Raw genomic sequence first — 21814 nt, 5'->3', positions numbered from 1 at the left:
CGCTCGGCGGGGGGATTTTCAGAAACTATACCTATATATGCACGCGCAGAGGTCGGGCCGTGCCGGGTGCATATATACCGCGCTGGATGCAACCGGGTGGCGGAGCGGGGCCGGGGTGCCGGCGGCAGCCCCCGCCTTGGCCGAGCGGGCACACACGACACACACAGCGACAGGGGATGTCGGGGTGGGGGGGGGGGGGACAAGGCACGATGAGGCGGGGATGGGAGGCGATGGAGGGGTGTTTCGGCAGCAGGGCCGGGGCGGATGCACACCTCGGCAAGCGCACACGCAAAGCTACCTGGGAGCAATGAACACATGTCCCTCCGACTCAAAGCTGTTGGGCAGCAGGTATTCAAAATCTGCAACAGAAAGGGAAGGTTATCCGGCGGGGAGGGGGGACAGGGACGCCGGGGGGCCAGGAGGGAGAGAGACGGACAGAGAGAGAGAGAGGGGAGGGAACAACAACGAAAATAAAAAAAAGCATTTGCTGCTCTTGGTAACAAGAGAGGAAGGAAAAGGCCGTTCTGCTGTCGCTGGCACCGCACGGGAAGGAAAGTTACAGCCAAATCGGGAGAAGGTTTGCCCATCTCGGCTCGAATTTGCTCGGTCGCGGGCTTGAAGGCGGGCGGTTGCGTACGCGCGGCCGGCGGCGTGTACGCAGGGACACACAGAGACACACACACATATATATATGCGCGCACATGTATATATATGCATGTTTGGGAGGGCGTGGGGGCGTCTCTCTCTCGGGGGGGGGGTTTTGGGGGGCGGGAGGTGGGCGAGGGCAGGGAACCGCATGCTGCGCTCCTGGCCGGAGGAGGAGGATCACCAGAACACTCAGTTGTCGGGAGAAGAAAAATAAAAAAAAGAGTTTTCAGGCATCGACATGGCCATACAGGGAACCTTGCCGAGGACAGTCCAACCAGAGGCTGCCCGCCCAGCAAAGTGCCGTGCAATGCGCTGCCGGGCGCTGGTGGCCCCCCCATCCCTCCCCGGGGCGGTGGGACCCCAACGGGGACGGGGGCCCACGCTCGCCCACCAGCCCGGCACCTTGCTCTGCTTTAAGAGGGGGGCGGTGGCAGCCCCCGGCAAGGTTTGGGGTGCCCCTCGGGGACCCCACCGGCAGCGGGGCAGCAGATGCAGGGTTCAGCTGGGTTAGGGGGTGCATGCGGGGGTGCTACGGGGCCACCGGCCCCCCCGGCGGGCACCGCCACCCCCTCGCCCTCCCGCCGGCCCCCGGTGCATTGCAGGGCACAGCCAGAGGTTGGACTGTTGCTCTCCGAGGGCTGTAGGCAGGGGCTGGGTACAAGCCGATGAGAGGAAGAGGAGGAGGAGGAGGAAGAGGAGAGGAGTACAAAACACTCGTACTTGGTCCATCAGCATTGCCATCGCAGGGGCGCTGGGAGGAGGCAACTCAAAGCTGATAGAACAGGGCTGAGGGTGACACTTCCACCTCCCCGCTGTCCTGCCTGCCTGCCCCCCCCCCCCACCCCGAATCCCCTCCTGCGCTGCCGTGCCCCCCACAGCCGTCCCCCTGCCCGTGCTGGGGAGTGGGTGCTGCCGGGCAGGTGGCCGGTGGGTGCCATGTGCGGGACGCCGTGCGGGGCGCGTGCAGGATGGAGCATGGTGGCGGGTCCCCCCAGGGACCGTGCGTACCGGGGTGTCCCCATGCCCGCCATGGGGCTGTGTGGGAGCTGTGGGTCCAGCCCCACAGGACTCCTCCTGCTCTGGCAAGCGGCCGGGCGTTGCGGGGACACGGGCCACTGCCCTGGGTTGCATGGGCCATGTCCCGCTCCACTGCAGGGGGGGGTCACCGGCCCTGGCAACCCCCACCTGCCTCAGTGGGACTTTGGGCTCAAACTCAGCTGCTCCCGGGGGACACGGACGACACTGGGATGCTGTGGCTGCCAGGGGCTCCATGCCATGCTGGGCCCTGGGGACAGCCGCCGAGCAGCGGTGGGGGCAGGCAGCGCGGCACCCCGGGGCTCGGCCACCCCACGTCCCCGCGGGGCCAGGCTCGCTGTCCCCCAGGCAGCGGGATGGCATCGCCCCAGGGTGGTTCCATCCTCACCTCTGCCGAGGGTTTCTGCTTGGGGGGCTCCCCCAGAAAAGCCTGTCCCAGAGGGCGATGGAGGTGGAGGACTGAGTCCCCCACCCACCCTCCGTCCCCGCCACCTTTGGGCGCCCACCCCGCAGCCCCCCGCTCCCTGCACAGCCCTATCCCTTTCAGGTTGAGTTGTCTTGGGGAGGGAGGAAGCGGAGGAGCCGGGATTGGGGGGGGTGGGGGAGGAGGGTGAGCAGAGGGAGAGGAGCAAGAAGAGGGTGGTGGTGGTGGGAGGAAGAGCGGGGAATCAAACTAGCTACAAAAAACCTCGTGGATCGAAAACGGCAGAGTTTCATACGAGATCGGCTCTTGAAGGGTATCGAACCGGGTTTGGGAGCGATGCAGAGGGAGGGAGTGGGGGATCGTCGTGACAAAGCTCTCATGGACAGAACAAGACATGTTGCTTTCAAATAAAGGGGGAACTGGAGGAGAGGAGGAGGAGGAGGAGGAGGGAGGAAGGGCGAGTCGGTGGCGGTTTGCAGGTTCGGCGTGGCAAACGGGCAGGGAGATGGGCAAGCAGGGGGGCTGGGGGGGGGGGACTGGACACGGGGCGGGGGACGGGGTGGTGAAGGTGAGTGGTCTGAGACTGAAAATACTTGCCCTTCATTTTGATGTTTGGTACTGTGTGAATCCACCATAGAGAGAAAGCAAGAAAAACAACAAACAAAAAAACAACAAACAAAAAAAAAGGGGGTTGGGTGGAAAGGGGGAAGGGGGGCACAAACAATATTTTATTCAATCGCCGTTTGAATAAAAATATTGTGTATCATAATCATACCAAAAGGAAACCTCTTGCAAAAAACGACATGAAAAATAGAAAAAGAAAGAAAAACCCAGTAACGAAAGGAAAAGAAAAGGCCACGGTGAAATAAGAATAATAAAAATAAATAAATGCAAAGATATAACTAGAGAAATATATATATATATATTTTCAATACTCCAAAGGAAAATGAGAGTCAGTAGCAAACAGTTGCAACAGTCTTGATATCGAAATGTCCTCACTGAGTCAGGGGGCATGCACGGCACGGCGGGAGGACTGGGGGGGTCCCCCCTCCCGGGGACGGGGACAGCCTGGTCTCGTCCCCGCGGGGACGCGGGGCTCCTGCCGATGGATGGAGGGGGCAGCAGGGGCTGGATCTGGAGCAGGGCTGGGGTCGAGCCGCTGGGGCAGCCCAGGGGGAGAAACCGGGGGAACCAGAGGGGAGAGGGGAAGGGTCCGGTTCTCCCACGGGGGAGAGGGTCCCCGGGAGCAGCGTGGACCTGTGGTGGGGAAAAAGGCTTGGGGGTCGGGGGGAGAGAGAAAGAGAGAGAAAGGGGGGGGGGGTGGGGGGGCCAGGCTAACACACATGTACACAGATTAATTCCAAACGAAAATTGAAACCAACCGAAACTGAACTCATAAAAAGAAGAATAAATGGCTTAAACCGAAACCAAAGAATCGTAATAAACCAAAAGGAAATCAAAAAAGAGATCCATGCAAAACTTTCCCAGGCTCGCAAATGAACTGGCTGCTACGGCCTCATCCCTCGTCCCCGGGAGGCGAAGGGGCAGCGGCACAGCCCCCGCCTGTGCCCTGGGGCTCGGGTTTTGGGCTGCGAAGCGTAAGGACCAAACCCTGGCACCCCGGGGCACCCCAGGCAGGCAGCTCCTTTCCCTCTGTGCGTTCACCTCTACTCATGCCTCTCTGGTTTTTCGTTTTTTCTTTCTTTGCTTTTTGGCCTCTCACAGTGATCCCTAGCTCTTTTCGCAACTTTTGCTTCGTGTTTCTCCCCCTGGCAGTCGCGGGCCGGCAGTGGGGGGCGAGCGGGAGTGCGAGAGGGCAGCGGGGAAAGCCAGGGGCTACTTACACTTCACTTGCAGGATCTGGTCGCTGAGGTTGGCCTGGATGTAGTAGGTGCTGTAGGGAGGCAGGACCAGCCCCAGGCTGCAGAGGGGGAGAGCAGACAGGCGGCGTAAGGCTTTTTACACCCAAGCAGAGCCCCTGGCCGGCCCCCAGCCTCTGCCTGGTACCCCCCAGCAGCACCCAGCCCTGGCCCGTGGCATCCAGCAGCCCCGCTGGCCTCCGGCACAGCCTGCCACGTCCTTCTCTCCACGGATGGCATCCAGCGCTGTCCTGGTGGCACCGAGGGCTGTCCCCTGAGCATCCAGGGTCATCCTGGAGCACCCAGGGCCACCCTTGGAGCACCCAGGGTAATCCCCAGCACACCTACTGCTATCTTGGGGCACCCTGGGTCATCCTGGGTTGTGCAGGGCCATCCTGGTGGCACCCAGGGTCATCCCCAGAGCACCCAGGGCCATCTTCAGAGCACCTAGGATCATCCTGGTGGCACCCAGGGTCGTTCCCAGAGCACCCAGGGCCACCCCCAAGCACAGGAGGTGGCAAGCCTGTCCAGCCAAGGCTGAGGCGGGCAGGACGTGCCTGGCTGGAAATAAAGGGAGATGCACGTGGAAGAGGGATATGATACCCCTGTAAAGGAGGAAGGAGGAAAGAGACACAGCCCTCGAAAGAAGGCACAAAACCTTCCCAGCGAGGAGAGGCTGAAGACAACCATTACACAGGAACCGGCTACAGGTGAGCCAGGAAGGAGAGGTTTCCACCACCCAGGCATCTGTCACGCAGGCTGCAGGATGGGGGTGGGAAGGAGGTGGCAGGAGGTGGTGCTGGGGCTTCTGAACCCATGGGACACACTGCTGGGGGGACTCGGGCTGCTTGGTGCCAGCCGCAGCAGCTGGTGGCCTTTGGTGACACCATTTGGCCAGGTGTTGCCTGGGATAAGTGAACACTGGCAGGCGAGGGTCATATTCCTGATTCTCATCAGATGTCACACCTGCACCTGAGCCACCAGGACCTTGAGTTGCCCCACCCCCCCCAGGCAGGTCACCCCTCCAGATTGTCCTGTCTCCACCTGGCAGCAGGGACTGGGCACCCCAGCAAGCATGGCAGAGGTGGTGGCACACTAGCATAGAGGGCAGAGGTGGTGGCACCCCAAACCACAGGTAGCAAGAGGAGGGTGGTGACTTTTTTCTGTTCAGTGCAGGTGGCACCCCGTGCTGACAGTGGCCCAGAGAACCCTGGGGAAGATCCCTGCTGTGGTGCAGAGCCATGGGAGTGCAAGGGCACCTGGCAGCACCTTTCACTCTACAGATCAACCCGCAGCCCCGGCCACAGCTGTGTCACTGTGTCATTGTCCCCTCCCTGACAGCACTGCTTGGCTCTGGAGGGGTGCCACCATTGTGGACAGGACTGGGGCAGGGCAGGGGACACCTCGCATCTCCAGGAGGTGGCTGTCACCCTAGATGGCCCCTCCCGAGCTGGGTGTTGAGGAGGAGGAGAGTACGATGAGGCTCCTCACAGGATGAAGGCAGTACAGACATGATGATGCTGGGGTCTTTTTACACATCTGCTGGTCCAAACTGGTGCAAATTGGGCAATAAATGCAGTCCTCCCCCTCCTCAGCTGCTGCCTGTGCTGCAGGGTGGGGGCGAGTCACCATCACCCACCCCGGAGCAGGCAGAGACCTGCATCAGCCCTGGCTGTGCAGGCAGGCGCTGGCAGGGGTGTCCCTTGTCCGGCACCTTGCATGCCAGCCCTGCCGTGCCTGTCTGAAGCCCTGTGGGCCATCGCCTGGCTCTGCAGTGCCAAATAGCGGTGGGCAGCACTTTTGGGGGTGCCCTTGACCACGTGTGCAATGATCTGATGGTATGTTTGCAACCCCACAGCCCGTGGGACGCGTTCCTGGTGGCCTCAGGGGCCTCCCGAGCTGCAGGCACAAGACCACAACCCTGTGCCGGTGCGGGTCCGGCCGATAACGGGGTGCACCGGCAGCGCCGCTCACCTGTAGTTGGTGCTTTTGATGGGAGCCCACGTGTAGGTCCTGAACACCTCGTCGATGTATTGCTGTGGGTCAGAGGGAGTCAGTCAGGCCTCCTTGGCGCCGGGACCCTGCCAGCGGTGGCACTGGACCCCCGGCTCCTGACATGGTGCCTGACATGGCCCCTCACTCCCTGTCACCGGGGCTGGATGCTCAGCATGGCCGTAGTTTCGGCTGTGACCACCTTCCCCTGCAGCCTTACCTCGTCCAGGGACTTGATGAGGGTCTTGATGAACCTCTGCCCGTCGTTCCCATCAATCATGCTTCTCCGGATCTGGGGGACATGGAGGAGGCGACTGAGGGCCACAGAGCCCGGCCACATGCCCGCGGGCACCCACCCCAGTGGGGTGGCACTGGGGACCCGCAGGGTGCAGGGGTGAGCAGCCTGGGGGAGCGCTCATCATGCTGGCACCGGGGATAGTGACCCAGCTCCCACTGTTGGGAGCTGTGCTGGGGGCCTTTGGACAAGGTGCTCCCCATGGCAGGCTGCAGATCGGGGGGGGGCCAGCCTGAACCCCAAGAGCTGCCCCCGGGTCTGCCCACCTCCTCCTTGTTCTCATCCTCCAGCTCAGCATCCAGGAAGTCCAGTGTCACCGGCTCGCGGAAATTGATGATCTGCAGGCAGAAAGGGAGAGCCGGGGAAGGGCTCAGGGCTCCCGCAGCTGCCGCTGAGTCCAGACAAACTCATCACAATTCCCACAATTAGCTCCTAATGACCCCGGGAAACCGAATGTCCCACAGGGCCCAGCTAACCCCCGCTGCTGCCACCCCGATGGGCCCCTCCTCACCTGGGGCTGCAGGTTGGGGTGCAGCAGGACGTAGCCGTTCAGGTCGATGGCGAAGACGTAACCGTTTGCCCCCAGCTGCAGGAGGACAGGAGGAGGGATGAGGCCGGGCAGGTGGCTCTGTGGCATACCATGCTGTGCCGGTGTGATCTGTGGGCACAGCTCCCCCCATGCCACCCCCGGGGCTCAGCCCTTTCTATTTCTATTCTCAGGCCAACAGCATCTCACACCCCAGCTATGGGTTTTGCCTGCTGCCCTTTTCCCCGGGCTGGTAAGGTGTATTCCCCGCTGACCCTGCAAGGCTCTGCTCCAGGCCCCAGAGCATCACCCAGCTCTGATCCCTGCCCGTCTGCCTGCAATCACTGCTTCTGCACCCTTCTGCCACCAGTGCTGCTGGAGGTGCCATGGGGTGTTGGGGGTGCAGCTTGGGGGTCCCTGCAGCTGGCTCCCATGCCAGGCTTGGGCAGTGCAGGGCAGGGACGGAGGGGAAGGAGCCCCCACGCACGTTGTAGCGCGGCGTCAGCCTCTTGATGTCGTTGAGAGCCACGTCGATCCCCATCACGCCCAGGATGAGCTGGTTCTGGAAGGAAGCGCATGGAGGGAGGTGGGTGGGAGCAGGACTGTCACCTGCCACCGCCAGCGTGGGGACAGGGAAACAGGGGGATGGACCTCCTCTCCCTCTGGGGACGTGTGGGTCAGATCCAGACACCACAGGGGCACATGCCAGCCTGCCAGCAGCCCTCCATGGGATGCTGCACCCCCCAGGGACCTGTGGCTGCCAGCTGTCCCCCTTGAGTCGCAAGAGCTGGCCAAAGCCATTTTGGGTCCCAGAGATGGCAGTCACCCCTGGTCTCCCACCAGAGAGACCGGGGGTGCAGAGCAGGCAGCACCCCAGGGGTTCCAGTCCTCCCCTGCTGCAGCCATGCACCCACCACCAGGGCACCAGGGGTCCTGGTGCAGCCAGGGTAGTGGCAGCCACAGTCTCTTACCTTTCTGTCACTGCTGTCCTCCGTCAGGTTGAACACCGGCAGCGTGCCCGTCACCACCAGGCCCAGCCCCTGCACAAGCACAGAAGGGTGTCCCATGGCCCCTCACTGGCCCCAGGACCCTGAGCTGCGGGTGGGCAGCAGAGGGGGGTTACCCCCCCGGCAAGGGAGATGGGATCTGCTGTGCAGGACCCCCGGGCTGGTGTCCCCATCTGCATCCCGGGGCTGTGCGGGACCCCAGGGTTGGCATCCCCACCTGCACCCCGGGGCGGGGGGTCCTTACCAGGGCATCCTGGTAGACGTTGGTCCACTGAACCTGCTTGGCTCGGTTCCCAGCCAGGACCATGGGTCTGCCCAGCACATCCAGGTACTCCTGCAGGGATGCAGGGTGGGGGAAGGCATGACATGGGAGCCAGATGCCTCCCTGCTCCAACCCAGTGACACCCTGTCCCCACACAGGCCCCAGCGATTATTAATAGGATGCTTGGTGACAGCCTCCAGCTGCAGGCTGAGCTAGGGGAGGGGGCTTGGCAGCTACCAAACCCAAGGGTAACGGCTCCAGCTGGGAAGAGAATGGGCCTGTCGAGGTGCAGAAAAGGTGCTGCCCCCCATCAGCAATGAGCGGGCAAGGCAGGGCCTCACCAGGCAGTGCCAGCCAGAACCCCCCAGCTCCCAGCCGTCCCCGGGGCTGGGCTTGCTCTGTCACGCCTGGACCATGTCACTGTAGTCTCCCTGCCTGCCACTGCCAGCCTTTTGGGATCTTCTCCTGGGGCAGGTTTCCCTTATCCTGGTGCACCTTGCCAAGGCAGACCTCTGGGCAGGGGGGCAGCCCCTGTGCCACGGTGCCAGCCCTGCCCCGAGGGGCTGCTCTGCTCGGGGACCCCTGTCACCTGCCCACCATGGCACCTCGTGTGCACCTGACAAAGAAAAAGGGGCAGAAAAGGGGCAGGGAGATGGGGTGTGGGGTGGAAGTGCCTGGCTCTGCCCCTCGGGTGCTGCTGGGGCTGGCCCTGCTTGCGCTTGCTCTCTGCCCACGCTCGCTCCCTGCCTGCGCTCGGCTCTGCTCTGTGCTGATTAACGCCTGATGTTTCATAATTAGTCACTCAAAAGGTGGCAGGTCCGTGGGGAGCTGCAGAAAATGAATTACTTATTTCAATAGTGCGAGGCCTGGCTGAGGGCTCGGCGCAGCTCCCCAGCTCGTTGCCGCGCTGGCTGCCTGCCTGTGGGCTCTCTGCAGCGGGGACCCCAGCCAGGGCACCCCGGGAGGGTGGCACTGCCTGCCTGCCGGCACCCTGCCTGCCAGCACCCGGCCGTACCTGCGTGTTGATGCGGATGGCGCCGATGGAGGGGATTTCGAAGTAGTAACCTTGGAAAAGAAAGAGAAAGGCAGCTGTCTGCCTGTCCGGCACTCCGGTTGTCCAGCCCTCCAGGGTTGCAGCCAGCACCCTGCCGGCAGCGGCACGTACCGGAGCCCCGGTGCCAGCCCCGGGGTGAGGGGTGAGCCCAGCACCCCGCAGCCTCCCGTGCTGTCTGGGTGCCAGCCCTGCTCACCTTTGTTGGCGCAGGCCATCCACTGCAGCGGCGTCACGTCGTAGTTGTGCTGCCCGACGGAGAAGGTGAAGACCCGCACCTGTGGCAGAGCGCGGCGGTGAGGGCTGTCCGCTGGGCACCCCCGCTTCCACACTCAGTGCTCCCGGCTGACGGCAACCTCCCGGGGACAGTGTGGCTCTGCCTGCCGTGGCCCGCAGACCGTGCTGCCCGTGGCCAGGTGCAGGCGGGCAGAAGGTGGCTCCTGCGAATGCTGGCTGTGCGGGCAGCAAGGGAGCCCCTCTCTACTCGCCCAGCCCCGGCCAGTCCTGTCCCCCAGCATCACTGTGTTGGCCCAAGCCACCTACCCCAGGAGTCCTCACACTGGGGGATCACTGCGCCCAGAGGGGTCTGTGCTCTCCGAGGGTCCTGCGTGGACCAGAAACCCCCCACCCCATGAGTCTCCAGGTCCTGGGCAGCAATGGGGACCCTCCTCCTGGTCATCTGCCCACCAGCAGCCCTGTCCCCATGCTTGGGGTGTGCTCCCCTTGGGGCTGGCATTTGGGGAGCCCACCAGACCCATTCCCTTCCCGGCAGCCCGTGGGGTGCCTGGTCCCATGCACACCAAGGTGAGAGCCGGCTATAAATGGCACCGGCACATCAGCCATGCCATTACCAGGGCAGTGGCTCGGTGCAGGAGCAGGCTGTCAGGGAGAGCGCATGGTGATGAGGCAAATGAGGTGGAAGCCAACAATGGAGCTGGAGCAGCCGTCTCCCTCCCCGGTGTGCAGCCCCAGCCCAGCACATGGCCCCACAGCCCCTCACCGTCTTATTGGGCCAGTTGTACTTCTCAAAGACGTCCTGCACCCGGTCCTCGCCACCATCCGTGAACATCATGATCATCTTGTTGCAGTTGGCACGTGTGATGTTGGACTGTGGGGCAGAGAGATGGTGCCTGAGGCTGGACCCAGAGCGAGCGGTGCCAGGCGTGGGGTGGGATGTGGCTGGGAAGTGGGCTGGATGTGGCCAGGAAGGAACGGTGGTGGGCCAGGAGGGCTAGCCCTGACCCACCTCTTCTTCCTGGCCTCTTTCTCCAGGGTGAGGGTGGCCAGGGTGAACGGGCAGGAGAAGGGACGCTGTCTGCTTGGAAATGATGTTGTAGCTATTGCTGCTCGGCACCTAATAGCACCATTTATCTCTATTTTGCCTCTGGCATGATGTCTGGCTGCATCCAGCCCCCTCTGCTAACTTTTAATAACCCAGAGGGGCAGCATCTCCAGCAAAACCTTGTCTACAGTGTGCTGGGGGTGGGATGTCCCCGCCATGGCATTTCAAGGGAGGACAAGGAGCCCTCTGCATGTCGAAGCCCCAGGCACAGGGCAGCAGCCGGGTGCTCGGAGCTCTCCCATCACCCCCAGCACCCATGGGTCCCCCACTCTGTCCCCCCCAGCCTGCAGCCCGGCCCCCAGCTCACGTTCTGCAGCTGGTCGAAGGCATACTCAAAGCCAGCCTTGTAGTCGGTCGTGCCCTTGGCCACCATCCCCTGCACGTCCTCCTTGAAAACCTTCTTGTTCCGGATGTTGGCCTGCACCAGGTGCTTGAAGCACGACACCGGCTTCGCCTTCTCGTTGAACTGGGAGGCAAAAGGGAGGAGAGCGGGTTGCAGAAACGGGACGGGGACACAAAGGCAGCCCCCGCTGGGCACAAACTGTCCCCCACACTCAGCTCCCATGGGCGGCAGGCAGCCAGAGCGTCCCACGTCCCACGTCCCAGGCATGGCCGACGCTGAGACCAGGGCTTAGCTTGGGGCAAATCCAGCACTGAGCCGCCCGGCACAGCTCACCCACACCCTCGCTTCTGCAGGACCCCCCGGCTTGTGCAAGCGGCCGCGCTGTGCCGTGACGGCAGCGGGAGCAGGTGCTGCCTCTCGCTCACGGCTTCATTTGCTGGCAATAGGGCCCATTCATTAGCGGAGCAGCGATCCAGCTAACGGAGCCGGGCCAGACACGTTAATTAGCGCCGGCGCGCTTGTGACCAGACAGGGGAGGGCCGGCATGGGCTGGGTGCCCAGCGATGCACAGATGTGGTGGCACGGCCACTGTGCTGCGTGAGGTCACGGGCTGGTGACATCGCCATGGGGGGGCATGATGTCACTGGCTGGTGGCTGGTTGGGATGGCCCCGGGAGCATCTCTGCCAAATGCCCTGTGACAGAGGTGGCTTTCGTTTGCTGAGTCCTGAGTAGACGTTTCCTTGCTTATGCGGAGGTTGGTGGTTCAGAAGGAAAAAACCCCAGACATTTCTCTCTCTGCAGAGCCCCGGCCAGGTGGGTCTGGGGACAAAGGGCTCCCACGATGGGGAGCTGGGAGCTGCCTGGGGGGCACAGCCCAGCCGCCCACCCCGTGGCACTCACTGAGGCCACGTTGACGTAGTCGTCATCCGAGAGGGTGTCCAGCATCTCATAGACTGAGGTCTTCATCAGCTTGAGGGTGAGGCCGCTCACGCTGCCGCTCCTGGCAGGAGAGAGGGGTGCTGGGGGCTTGGCAGCAAGGGGGCACAGGGCTCCCCAGCAGTAATGTCCCACACAGCTTCTCCAGGGCCACCAGCAGGACAGTGGCACCCCGCCAAGCTGTGCCACTGTCCCAGCCTGGCTCAGCCCGGCCACAGCCCCCCCGTGTACTCACACGTCCACGATGATGACCATGTCCTTTGGGGAGGAGGCGCCTTGGATGTACCTGCGGGGTGCAGAGGGGGGTCAGCAGGCTCGACTTATTTTGGGGGGGTGGGACACGACCCCAACCCTGCTGGCTGCAGCCCAAGAGCAAAGCTGCACCAGGGCGCAGGCAGCTGGGGAGCCGTGACGAGCACCCACAAACCCCACGGCTGCAGCCACCCTGCGGCGAGCAGCAAGGACGAGGCGGTGGCAGGCCAGCAGAGGCAAGGATGCGGCACGGCACGGCAGACTGCCAGGGACCCGCCGCTCGGTACCGTATCAGCCTAATGAGCTCTAAATGCTAAACTCTTCCATCATCGCAGGCCCTTTTCTGCGCGCTGATTATGCTGACACACACATCCATATTAAGATGCTATTTACCCCCCTGGTAGCTTCAAAGGCCAGGCTGATTAGGTTATTTTTAGCAATGAGGAGGAAAAATAATAATACTACGTAAATCCTCCCCCCTGAAAACAATTAGGGAACCCTTCGTCACCCCTCGAAGCACCAGCTCCCAGCCCCGCTGTGCTGTCTGTGTGGGACAGAGCCAGCACGGTGCTGAGCACCCATCCCAGCGATGGCCAGGCACAGCCCAGCCTCCCCGTCCCACTGCAGGGGGCCTGATCCTGCCATGGCTGAAGTCCAAGGGAGCCTCATTATTGGCTTGATCAGGATCAGGCCTGACGTGAATTAATTAGTGTGTTATTAGTATCAATTACTCACCATTACTGGGGAGGACTAATCCCAGGTCCTGATGTTCCCTAATTACAAGTGATTACCCAGGCGGGATGCGGGATGTTGGCACGTGGGGCCCTCCTAGCATGGGTGTCGCACCCCGCCAACACCCCCCCTCGCGCTGGGGTGCAGGATGGGCAGGCAGCTGCCCGCAGGCTTCCCTGTGACTGGTGCGGACGGGGGGCTCGGTGCCTGCCCCGCTCCCCAGGGCTGGGCTGCCGGCACGGCGAGGAGCCCAACTAAGATGCTGCCCGTAATGGGCTGTGGCAGCGCATCCATCTCTGGCTGCCCCGCTCAGATGAATACCCCGGGCTCCGCGGGAGCAGGCTGTGGTTAATAGTGCCATTCATCAAAGGAGGGGAAGGCAGCGAGTGGCGCGGGCCACCCTGCTGGGGCTGCTGGCAGCACCATGGCCCCTGCTGGGCCCGGCAGTGGTGCGGCAAGGGCTGTGTGCCACACCGGACCCTGGCATGAGGGCAGGAGAGGACCCCAAAGGGCTGTCCCCGGGGATGTGCGGCCCCCCAGCATGAAGGGTCCTCCATGGCTGGGTGGGCAAGCGGGTGGCCAACCTGGCTAGTGGGCAGGCAGCGGGGCTAGCTGGGCTTGGTAGCCCCCATATGCGTCAGCAGCCCCCCCCAAAACAGCCTGCCAGTTCCCCCTCTGCCAATAGCCTGCACGGACGCCCCGGCAGAGAATAGCTAATAATTAATGTGGAGCAATCAAAGACAATTAACCATAGTAGCAGGGCCATTAATTTTCTGACAAGGAGCGGGGGCAGCTCCCAGCGCAGGCAGGGGGAGGGCAGGGGATGATCCCCTGGGATACAGGGCTCCCGGGCACGTGCTGGAGACCTGTGCCCGCTTCCCTCTCCGTGCCCACATTTTTAAGCAGCAACGTGGGCAGAACGGGGGCCGCAGCTCCCCCGGTAGCATGATAATTAGCAGTTGATAATTAGGGCTGCCAAGCCAGCACCTCTACCTGGGCTAAGGGGAAGTGATTCAATCCCGCCTCACTCGGTGTGTGGCTAAATGGCTGCTTGCAGCTATCGCTTAACCACAGCCTGGCACTGCCTGCCCGCCTCTCTCCAGCCGCCCGGCTCCTGGTTTCCAAGAGCCGGTTGCTTTCCCATTTGGATGGCAATGCTGGCCGGGACCAAGCGCTGAGAGCCGCGGCTGCAGGTGGGACGAGGGCGAAGGGCAGCTCTGCACACTTAATCTGTATCCAAGGTTTTATCTCTCCATCCCACTCTGCCTTCCCAGGAAGAGAGGGGAGCAGGAGCCGAGAGCCACAGTTCGGATGCCCCTGCCCGTGTTACGGTGCCCGTTTGCCAATGCCAACCATGGGTGAAATGAAAAGGCGAGGGAGCTGGCTGCTCCCGGCCGGGAAGGGCTGGCAAAGGGACCCCCCATCCCACCCGGTTCCCCCTTACCAGGGCCGCCTGCGCACGTCGTAGAGGTCGATCTTATTGGGGGCTCTCCACGGGGTGGCTGCGGGGGGAAGGCAGGAGGTGAGCGAAGTGCGGCTGTCCCGGGGTGGGGGACAGGGTGACACAGGGGACAGGGCAGAGGGATGCCCACGGCCAAGGAAGTGGCATGCTCCGGTGGGGAGCTCACACCGATGGGCTTTGGCACAGCATGGTTACGTGTGCCGGGTGGCTCCCAGGGCTGGTGCCAGGGGATGCTCGCCTGCATCTCACGGTGAGAAGGACCCCGGCTGCCCTCGGCCAGCCCCCCTACCCTGGCAATAGTCCCCCGCCGCCTCCCGCCACGCACCGGGGTAGTAGCGGGTGACGCCAGTGGCGCTGCCGAACACCTGCCAGAGCAGGGAGGGATCCTCCTTCCGGTTCTCGATGAAGACATCCTCCAGCGCCTGCGTCCAGTTCAGCTCATTGAGGATGACGGTGGCTGCAGGAGACAGAGCCGGGGGCGGTGGGTCAGTGCCGGGGAGCAGTGGAGTCTGGGGGGGGCTGAGGGTGACAGGGATCATGGTGTCCCCATGGTGATGGCAGGGAGGGAGAGGCAGTGTTCCCCCTGTGTCCCCTCTGCCCCTCCCCATGGAGGAGCCCATAGGGGCTTTGCAGCCAGTCCCGCATCCCCCCTTGGTCCCACGGGGCTCCAGCATCAGCCTGCTGTCCCTTGTCCCCAGAGACAGGGGCCACCCTCCAGGGCTCCCCCGAGCACTCACCATCCCCGTCCCCTGGCTCTGGGGCAGGGACAGCCACCGCTGGGGACAGCCAGCTTGCCATCCCACCCCCTTCCCGGCAAAACGCCCCGCTCCTCCCGCCACCGTGCCAGCTCCGCTCCACAGGGACAGCCACCAGCTGAGAAACCAAGCGGTTGTGTCCCCGTGGGGACACGCGGAGCCTCCCGGGCCCCCCTCTGCATTCCTGCTGGCCACTGCACCTGACGCAAAAGCAATTAAGATGCCGGCAAACAGCGGTTTTAAATTATTCAGCTATTAAAGCAAAAGATAAGCTGCCAGCAGCCCCAGCCTGTGATTAATCAAGGGGGGCTGGCAGAGCGTGGGGGGGCCGGCATGGCGAGGCAGGTACAGGGCTGTCTGGCTGGCGGGGAGGCTGCCTCGGGCACAGCGGGACCTTCCCGCGCTCACAGGGCCCTTCGGGGCACCCCAAATGCCATGGGTGCCCCGAGCCCTGGGCAGGTGTGGGGAGCCCCACAGTGTCCACCAGCAGCCCATGCTGGGCCACCTCGGGACCATGGCATGGGGGAGCGGGCAGCCGGCAGCACCCCGAGGCCAGGCTCCCTCCTGGGGGACCCCCAATGCATTTTTGGGATGCAGGAGATCGCGGGAGCAGCCCCTCTCCTCGGCATCAGGCAGAGCAACCGGTATAGGGCTGCCGGGGAGCCGACGTGTGTTTGAGTAGTGTATTTAGCTCTCCTAAGGCTTTCTCCCACACATGTCCCTCCTTGAAACACCATCATCACCCATTCAAGCTTTCGCCACAGCCCCCAGGTGCTGGCGGGACATGGGCAGGTGTCACCCAGGGTGAATCCCAGATCCCTCCATCCCAGCACCACGGCTGAAGAAGACTTCTTCCCTCGGGCAGCTGTGCCTTCAAACCGCGATTTACTCTGGCCGTATCTCCCCAACTATTTCTCAGCGCCGTGCCGGCACACAGGGCTGTTATCTGGGCACTTAGGATGATTTCTTGTTTGGCTCTGTCACAGGACGTGGTTTTTCGCGGGAGAAGGGGCTGTGAGCAGGCTGCCAGGCTCCTGCCTGCCCGGAGCAGCCCTGGGCAGTGCCGCCGGTCCCGGCCGGACACCGTGTCACTGACATATCCCCAACAGCCCTGGAAGCGCCTGCACCCCCAGGCCCCTTGGGGCCCATCAGCTACACCAGGCTTGTGCCAAATGCACAGAAACACAGCCCCTATATTGCCCGGGAGCATGAATGGAGCCCCTATATCCTTCCTGCGCATGAACGTAGCCCCCGTATCTTCCCCGTGAACAAACACAGCCCCTATACCCTCCCTGCAAACAAATGCAGCCCCTATACCCTCCTTGCTCACAAACACAGCCCCTATATCCTCCCTGTGCACAAATGCAGCCCCTGTACCTTCCCTGTGCATGAATGTAGCCCCCATATCACCCCCCTGAACAGACACAGCCCCTACAGCATCCCTGCAAACAAACTCAGCCCCTATACGTGCCTGTGCATGAAAGGTGCCCTGTGAACACAGACGGCCCCTATACCAGTCCCGCACATGAACGCAGCCTCCGTAACCATCCCTGCGGTCCCTATACCACCCTCGCACGTGAACACAGCCCCTACACCCTCCCTGCGCATGAATGTCACCCCTACACCCTCCCTGCGCGCACACACAGCCCCTACCCTCTCCTCGAGAGCACGGTGACGAGCTATCGCTCATCGGATCGGAGGCTGTGCCCGTGGTCGAGATGGCTCCTGTCCCCCTTGGTCAAGGTCAGAGCTGTCAGCCCCTCGCCCTTGGTGACATCTTCGGCCCTGTCCCCATCTCGTCCCTGTCCCCATCAGGGTGAGCCCAGCACCGCCCCGCCAGCGAGTGATTGCAGATTTAATTAAAAACGGCACAGTAAATAAAACACATATAGGATGTAATTTGTGTGTGTAGCGAGGGGTGACGGCGGAGGGCGTCTCCGCAGTGCTTTAATTAGCGTGCCAGGCAGTGATAGTGCCTCTCTACCGGGTCCCACCGGGGAGACGCTCCCTGCCCGTGGCTCTGCGGGGACCGGCCATGCTCGCCGGTGTCCCCAGCAGGAGGGGGCACACAGGCAGCCCCATGCCCGCACCCCAAACCTGCTCTCTGGGGTGCAGTGTCTGAGCACCCTGCCCTGCACCCTGGCTTTTCGGAGCACCCCCGTGTTGCTGGGCAGGGTCTGATCTCTGTGCCCATGCACCGCGGCCCCTCTGGGGTCCCCCACTGCCCTGTCCCCTCTCCAGCATCCCTCTCTGAGTGGTCGTGAGTCCACGGAGCACGTTAATCTCCAATTTGCTCCCATCCCACGGTGAGTGGGGTGATTTATGTGGCCGGGGCAGGGCATGAGCCGCAGCGTCGGCTGGAGAGCAGGGGCGAGGAGTAATGAATATTTCATCCCGCGCAGCCCACCCTGCTCACCCGCCCCCTGCTCGCGTGATGTGCTTCATTAGCTGCCTGGCCTGCGCTAGCTGGGTAATAAAACTAATTGCAAATTTCTAATCCGCTGCCGCGGTGAAATCGTCACACGGATGCGGCTCTGAGCACGGCCGTGCCGGTAACGAGCCCACGTAGGAATGTGAGCTCAGCCCCCGTCACCACCGTGACTAGCTGGGAGCCCTCGGCAAGTGCCACCGAGGCAAGGGAGCGCAGGGACAGCGGTGCCCTCGGTGGTATGGGGAGATGAGGGGTGCCCCCCAACAGCAGGGTCTGGGGTCGGGCGCAGGATGGGTCCCACGGGTGCTGGAGGATGATCTCCAGCCGGGAGCGGTGCCCAGCTCAGCGCAGAGCAGCCACTAGAGGGAAATGGAGACCGACTGTCACCATGTGCCACCGCAGCAGGGCGAGGCAGGAGTGAGCTCTGGAAGCTCAGGGACTGTGTCACCTCCCGGCAGGGACTGAAAGCTGGTGTGGCACGTCCTGTTCCCTCCACTCGTCCATCTATTCATCCACCCATCCCTCCCTGTCCGCTCCTGGCTGGCCCACTGACCCGGTCCCCCTTTCTGAAGCAGCCCATGCGCCCCAGTCACACTGTCCTGCAATCACCCTTGCTGCCTTACCACAGGATTTCAGATGCTGTTCCTTTTCATACCCTCTGCAGCCCAAAACCGGTGAGGAATCATCCCTGCTTCGCCCTCTCCCACCCCTCAGCCCTGTCTCGCTCCCTTCTACGAGCTGGGAGTTGCCGTCTCTGTAATTGCTCCTGCACAGAGCTGCTCTGTCCCTCTGATCGTCTCCGGCGCCCGCTTTGAACCTCCTCGAGCTTTGCTGAGCTCTTCTACAGGGAGGATCACAGCCGTGTGGGCGCCGCAGAACTTTACCCTCTGCCATAATTACCAGTTCTCCTTTAGTCTCCATCCTTTCCACAGCAATCCCTAACGCCCGATTTGCCTCTATGGCCCGTGCTGAGCTCTTGAAGATCCCTGGGGAGGGTCACGGTGTCACCTCTGTCCTAACATGGTGACTCTGCCTCTTCTCAGTGCCGTCCCAGCACTGAGACCCAGGCGGGGCACCCCAGGGTGACAGTCCCCAGGACTGTGGCACCCTGAGCAGGAGAGGTGGAGGCTGAGCCCAGCCTGGCAGCGCAGAGCGGAGCGGAGCGGGTGAGGAGTGGCACTCACAGCCTTTGTAGATGTCCGTGGGGATCTGCACGGCAGCGTACGAATAGTTAACCTTGGTCTTGAAGTTGGCGTCGTCGGTGAACTCCAGCTTCAAGGAGTTGGACTTCTCTCTCTCGATCTCTTCTCCGTCGGGATCGTCCTGGGGAAGGAGCAGAGCACACGGGGTCACCCGGGGGTGCCAGACCTGGATGCACGCAGGGAATGCGGCTGCCCAAAGCCCATCACCAAACATTCCCCTGCAGAGACCGGCATTGCCGGCTCCCACACCGACCCCGGGGGCACAGGGGAGGGGGTGCCAGGAACGGAGGGGCACGAAGGCGAACACCAGTTACACTTGTCTCTCCAGCTTTGGTAGAACGCAGGTATTAAATCAGACAAAAAAAAACCCCAAATCAAAAAAAAGCCTTGAAAATCAATTAGCAGCAAAAGGCAACTATCAAAGAACAAATTAAAACGGAGTGCAGCTTAGCGCTCTGTCAATAAGCAACGCAAACAATATTTAATTATGGTGGAGAGATGGTGAATTCCCCACTGCTGGCGCTGGAATGCGCTCCCTCGCCTTCCCAGCCCTCCTCTCCCTTCCCGGGGCCCTGCTGCCAGTATGGTACCGGTACTGGGGGTAATACTGAGCTGGGGAAATTGCCTCCACCATCCCACTGGGAACAAAGAAAGCTTGGAGAAGGTCCTGGCTCTGAGCTGCTGCATCCCTGCCACGGGCCCAGTGGCTGCAGAAGGCTGTTTGCAGCTGGCCGTGAGATGCTCGGGGTCGGGAGGAGGATGAGGATGCTGCAGCACCTGCCCTGTGTGCCCCCGGAGCAACATCCCTGCTGAAGAGGGGCAGAGCTGCCTGCCCCATCCGTGGGCAGGGACATGGGGCATGGCAAGCCCAAACTGGGGCACAGGACGGCTCTGGCCACCTTCCCCTGCTCCTGGCTGCAGGAGGGAAAGGGGAAGCGGACGTGCGGCAGAGCAGGAGCGGATCCGGCTGACGAGCCACCTGGCGAGGGAGTGAATTCCCCTCGAGAAGCAGCTCAGTGCCTCTCCCTTTGCGCCTCCTCCCGAGTGAAGTGCCGATCCTGGGGCCGGTGTAAGGCCGTCTGATTGCGGTGGCAGAGATCAGCCCCGCAGAAACGACAGTGGACGTGACTGGAAGCGTGAGCAGCTCCAGGCAGGGCTCGTGCCGTGCCGTGCCGGGGACGGGAATGGCTGCCCGGAGGGATGCTCCATGCCATCCCACAGCAAAGCACCCCAGCACCAGTGGGGACAAGGGGTAGGGGACGGTCCCATCCTGCTGTCGTCCATGGCCCAGCGTAAGCACCTTTCCCACCAGCCAGACACCTCTCGACAAAACCCAGGGGACAAAAGATCTGAATTTCTCATGGGGAAAGCCATACATTTAAAGGAAAATGATGTGTTTGGGAAATAAACTCTGAAGCTTGTTCAAAACCCATCCTGACCTCCTCCCTCTTTCCCCTCCACAGATGACACCGAGAGATGCCACCTCCCCTGCTGCCAGCTCCGGCCAGCCACCAAGGCGGTGACATTCCCCTGACATTGTGAGGGGTGGCCAAACCATTCGCCACAGCTCGGGAGAATAACAGGATTGATATGCAAGGTTTGGGATTTAATTCCAGCCGATGGATTGCGAGCGTAAACATGCTGCCGAGCCGACCCTGGCGTGGGGGCTCCAGCCGCTCAGAAAGATGCTGAACTCAATTAGAGCCACAGTAGCCAAGCGGGAGGTGGGCAGGGACCATCCCCACCTCCCCTGAGCCACGATGTCAAGATCGAAATCCAGATTACACCCTCAATTTCACGTAAATCCAGAGAAAAGGCGCAAAGCCGACTGCTGGAACCCTGCAAAGCTGGGATGCCGCAGCAGAGCCGGCACCCTGTGCGTACCGGGCCGTGGGCTACGAGTGGATCCAGCCCCAAGCCTGCCATCAATGTGGGGCTCAGGTCTCCGGGGGAAAGCGGTTGCGCACACAATACCTCGTCCCCGCCAACCTCTCCGAGCACCAGCCAGTGATTTAGAGGCGCCTGCTGAAAACAGGCTTTTTTTTGACACAACCATGGCCCCGAGGGCACCCGCAGCACCAAAAACTCTGCTTTGACGCCAAAACATTTTTTTTTCCCTGAGCCCAGCAAAGTCCTGGTGACACCTCCCCATCTCAAATCTTCGGGGCAGCCTGCCCGGGTCCAGCCCATCCGCTGCCCCCACCACTGCCGGCAGCCGGGAAAATCCATCCCTCCCTATTTCCCCCATGGCTATTCCCCACTTCACCCGAGCTGGAGCTACCGTATACAATTACCGCTCCTCTGTTTATCATTATTCCGTTATATCACCCACTTCTGAGGGGCTAATTTGTATTCTGCCAGGTTGAGCGCTGTCTGGCTGCTCTCATTCCTGTAGCTGTAAAGAGGCATATGTATAGATCTCGGAGACAAATATACAGCTATCTATACGTAGGACACTTCATGCATCACTGACACCTATACGGCAAACAGACCTGCGGAAAGAGCTGATGTTATCCAAGCTACGCTTATCCTTTATCTATAAATCTCCCGACCTCAACCAAGTTATTCCTGTTTAAGCCAGGCTGAATTTGGCCCCTGAAATGGGGTCATTTCCAGCCGGATGAAGGCAGGCAACGCCATCACCAGCCCAGGCAGGGATGGGAGCATCTCGGTGCTAGGCTGGGGCTACAAGGAGCCACCTTGGCAAGGCCAGAGGAAGAAATTCTGCATTAAATCTATATTAGAGCAAAGGAGAAGATGATTCAAGTTCTCCTGGATTTACACCAGTTTAAGTGCCAGCATCTCGGCAGGCCCCCAGCCAGATTTTGCAGCATTTCTCATCATCACATTTCAAAAGAATTTGGAAACATCTATTTATCTGTTGCAATATGTACAACGTAACACAAATAGATGCTACAGTTTGAATATATTATTTGCTACACACCATTAGAAATCGACTCCATGGCGATATATCAATATTATACATATTTATTGCTTCAGCAAGAAGTCATCATGCCCTGAGAGCCTTTGCCATCCTCAGTGCTTTAGCAGCTGGGTTGCCAGTCACAGCGTTTTCTCTTGAGTCTCCCAAAATGACGGACAGGGGGCAAAACCCAGAGATGCCCCCAAACCCAGTGAGCACCAGTGGCACCACCCAGCAGCTTTACTGGAGGCTGCCACGCTCTCGGCAGGTCCCTGCCCCCCATCGCATCCAGGCTGGTGCTGGCTGAGGAGAGACAGCCCGGCCACGGGCTATCAG

The 21814-nt window shown here is 61.7% G+C and overlaps 1 protein-coding gene across 2 annotated transcripts in view; it reads right to left on the bottom strand.

The window, feature by feature from the left end:
* Positions 1–21814, bottom strand: part of CACNA2D2 (calcium voltage-gated channel auxiliary subunit alpha2delta 2) — a 226952-nt gene that overhangs the window by 8563 nt on the left and 196575 nt on the right. Inside the window, exons 6-24 of one of the 2 annotated variants that reach the window (XM_063347779.1) lie at positions 18538–18676; positions 14493–14624; positions 14150–14207; positions 11957–12007; positions 11686–11785; positions 10749–10907; positions 10100–10207; positions 9299–9377; positions 9064–9113; positions 8031–8120; positions 7751–7819; positions 7267–7341; positions 6765–6839; positions 6520–6591; positions 6179–6250; positions 5941–6002; positions 3952–4028; positions 2705–2725; positions 299–359 (exon numbers count right to left, since the gene is read on the bottom strand). In XM_063347779.1, the coding sequence (XP_063203849.1) occupies positions 299–359; positions 2705–2725; positions 3952–4028; positions 5941–6002; positions 6179–6250; positions 6520–6591; positions 6765–6839; positions 7267–7341; positions 7751–7819; positions 8031–8120; positions 9064–9113; positions 9299–9377; positions 10100–10207; positions 10749–10907; positions 11686–11785; positions 11957–12007; positions 14150–14207; positions 14493–14624; positions 18538–18676 (1550 nt within the window). The remainder of the gene's footprint in view (positions 1–298; positions 360–2704; positions 2726–3951; positions 4029–5940; positions 6003–6178; positions 6251–6519; positions 6592–6764; positions 6840–7266; positions 7342–7750; positions 7820–8030; positions 8121–9063; positions 9114–9298; positions 9378–10099; positions 10208–10748; positions 10908–11685; positions 11786–11956; positions 12008–14149; positions 14208–14492; positions 14625–18537; positions 18677–21814) is intronic. The other variant, XM_063347780.1, reaches the window with a different exon arrangement.

Source organism: Chroicocephalus ridibundus, chromosome 10, assembly GCF_963924245.1.
Source record: "Chroicocephalus ridibundus chromosome 10, bChrRid1.1, whole genome shotgun sequence".
Taxonomy (NCBI): Eukaryota; Metazoa; Chordata; class Aves; order Charadriiformes; family Laridae; genus Chroicocephalus; species Chroicocephalus ridibundus.
This window is presented reverse-complemented; position numbering and strand designations above follow the sequence as displayed.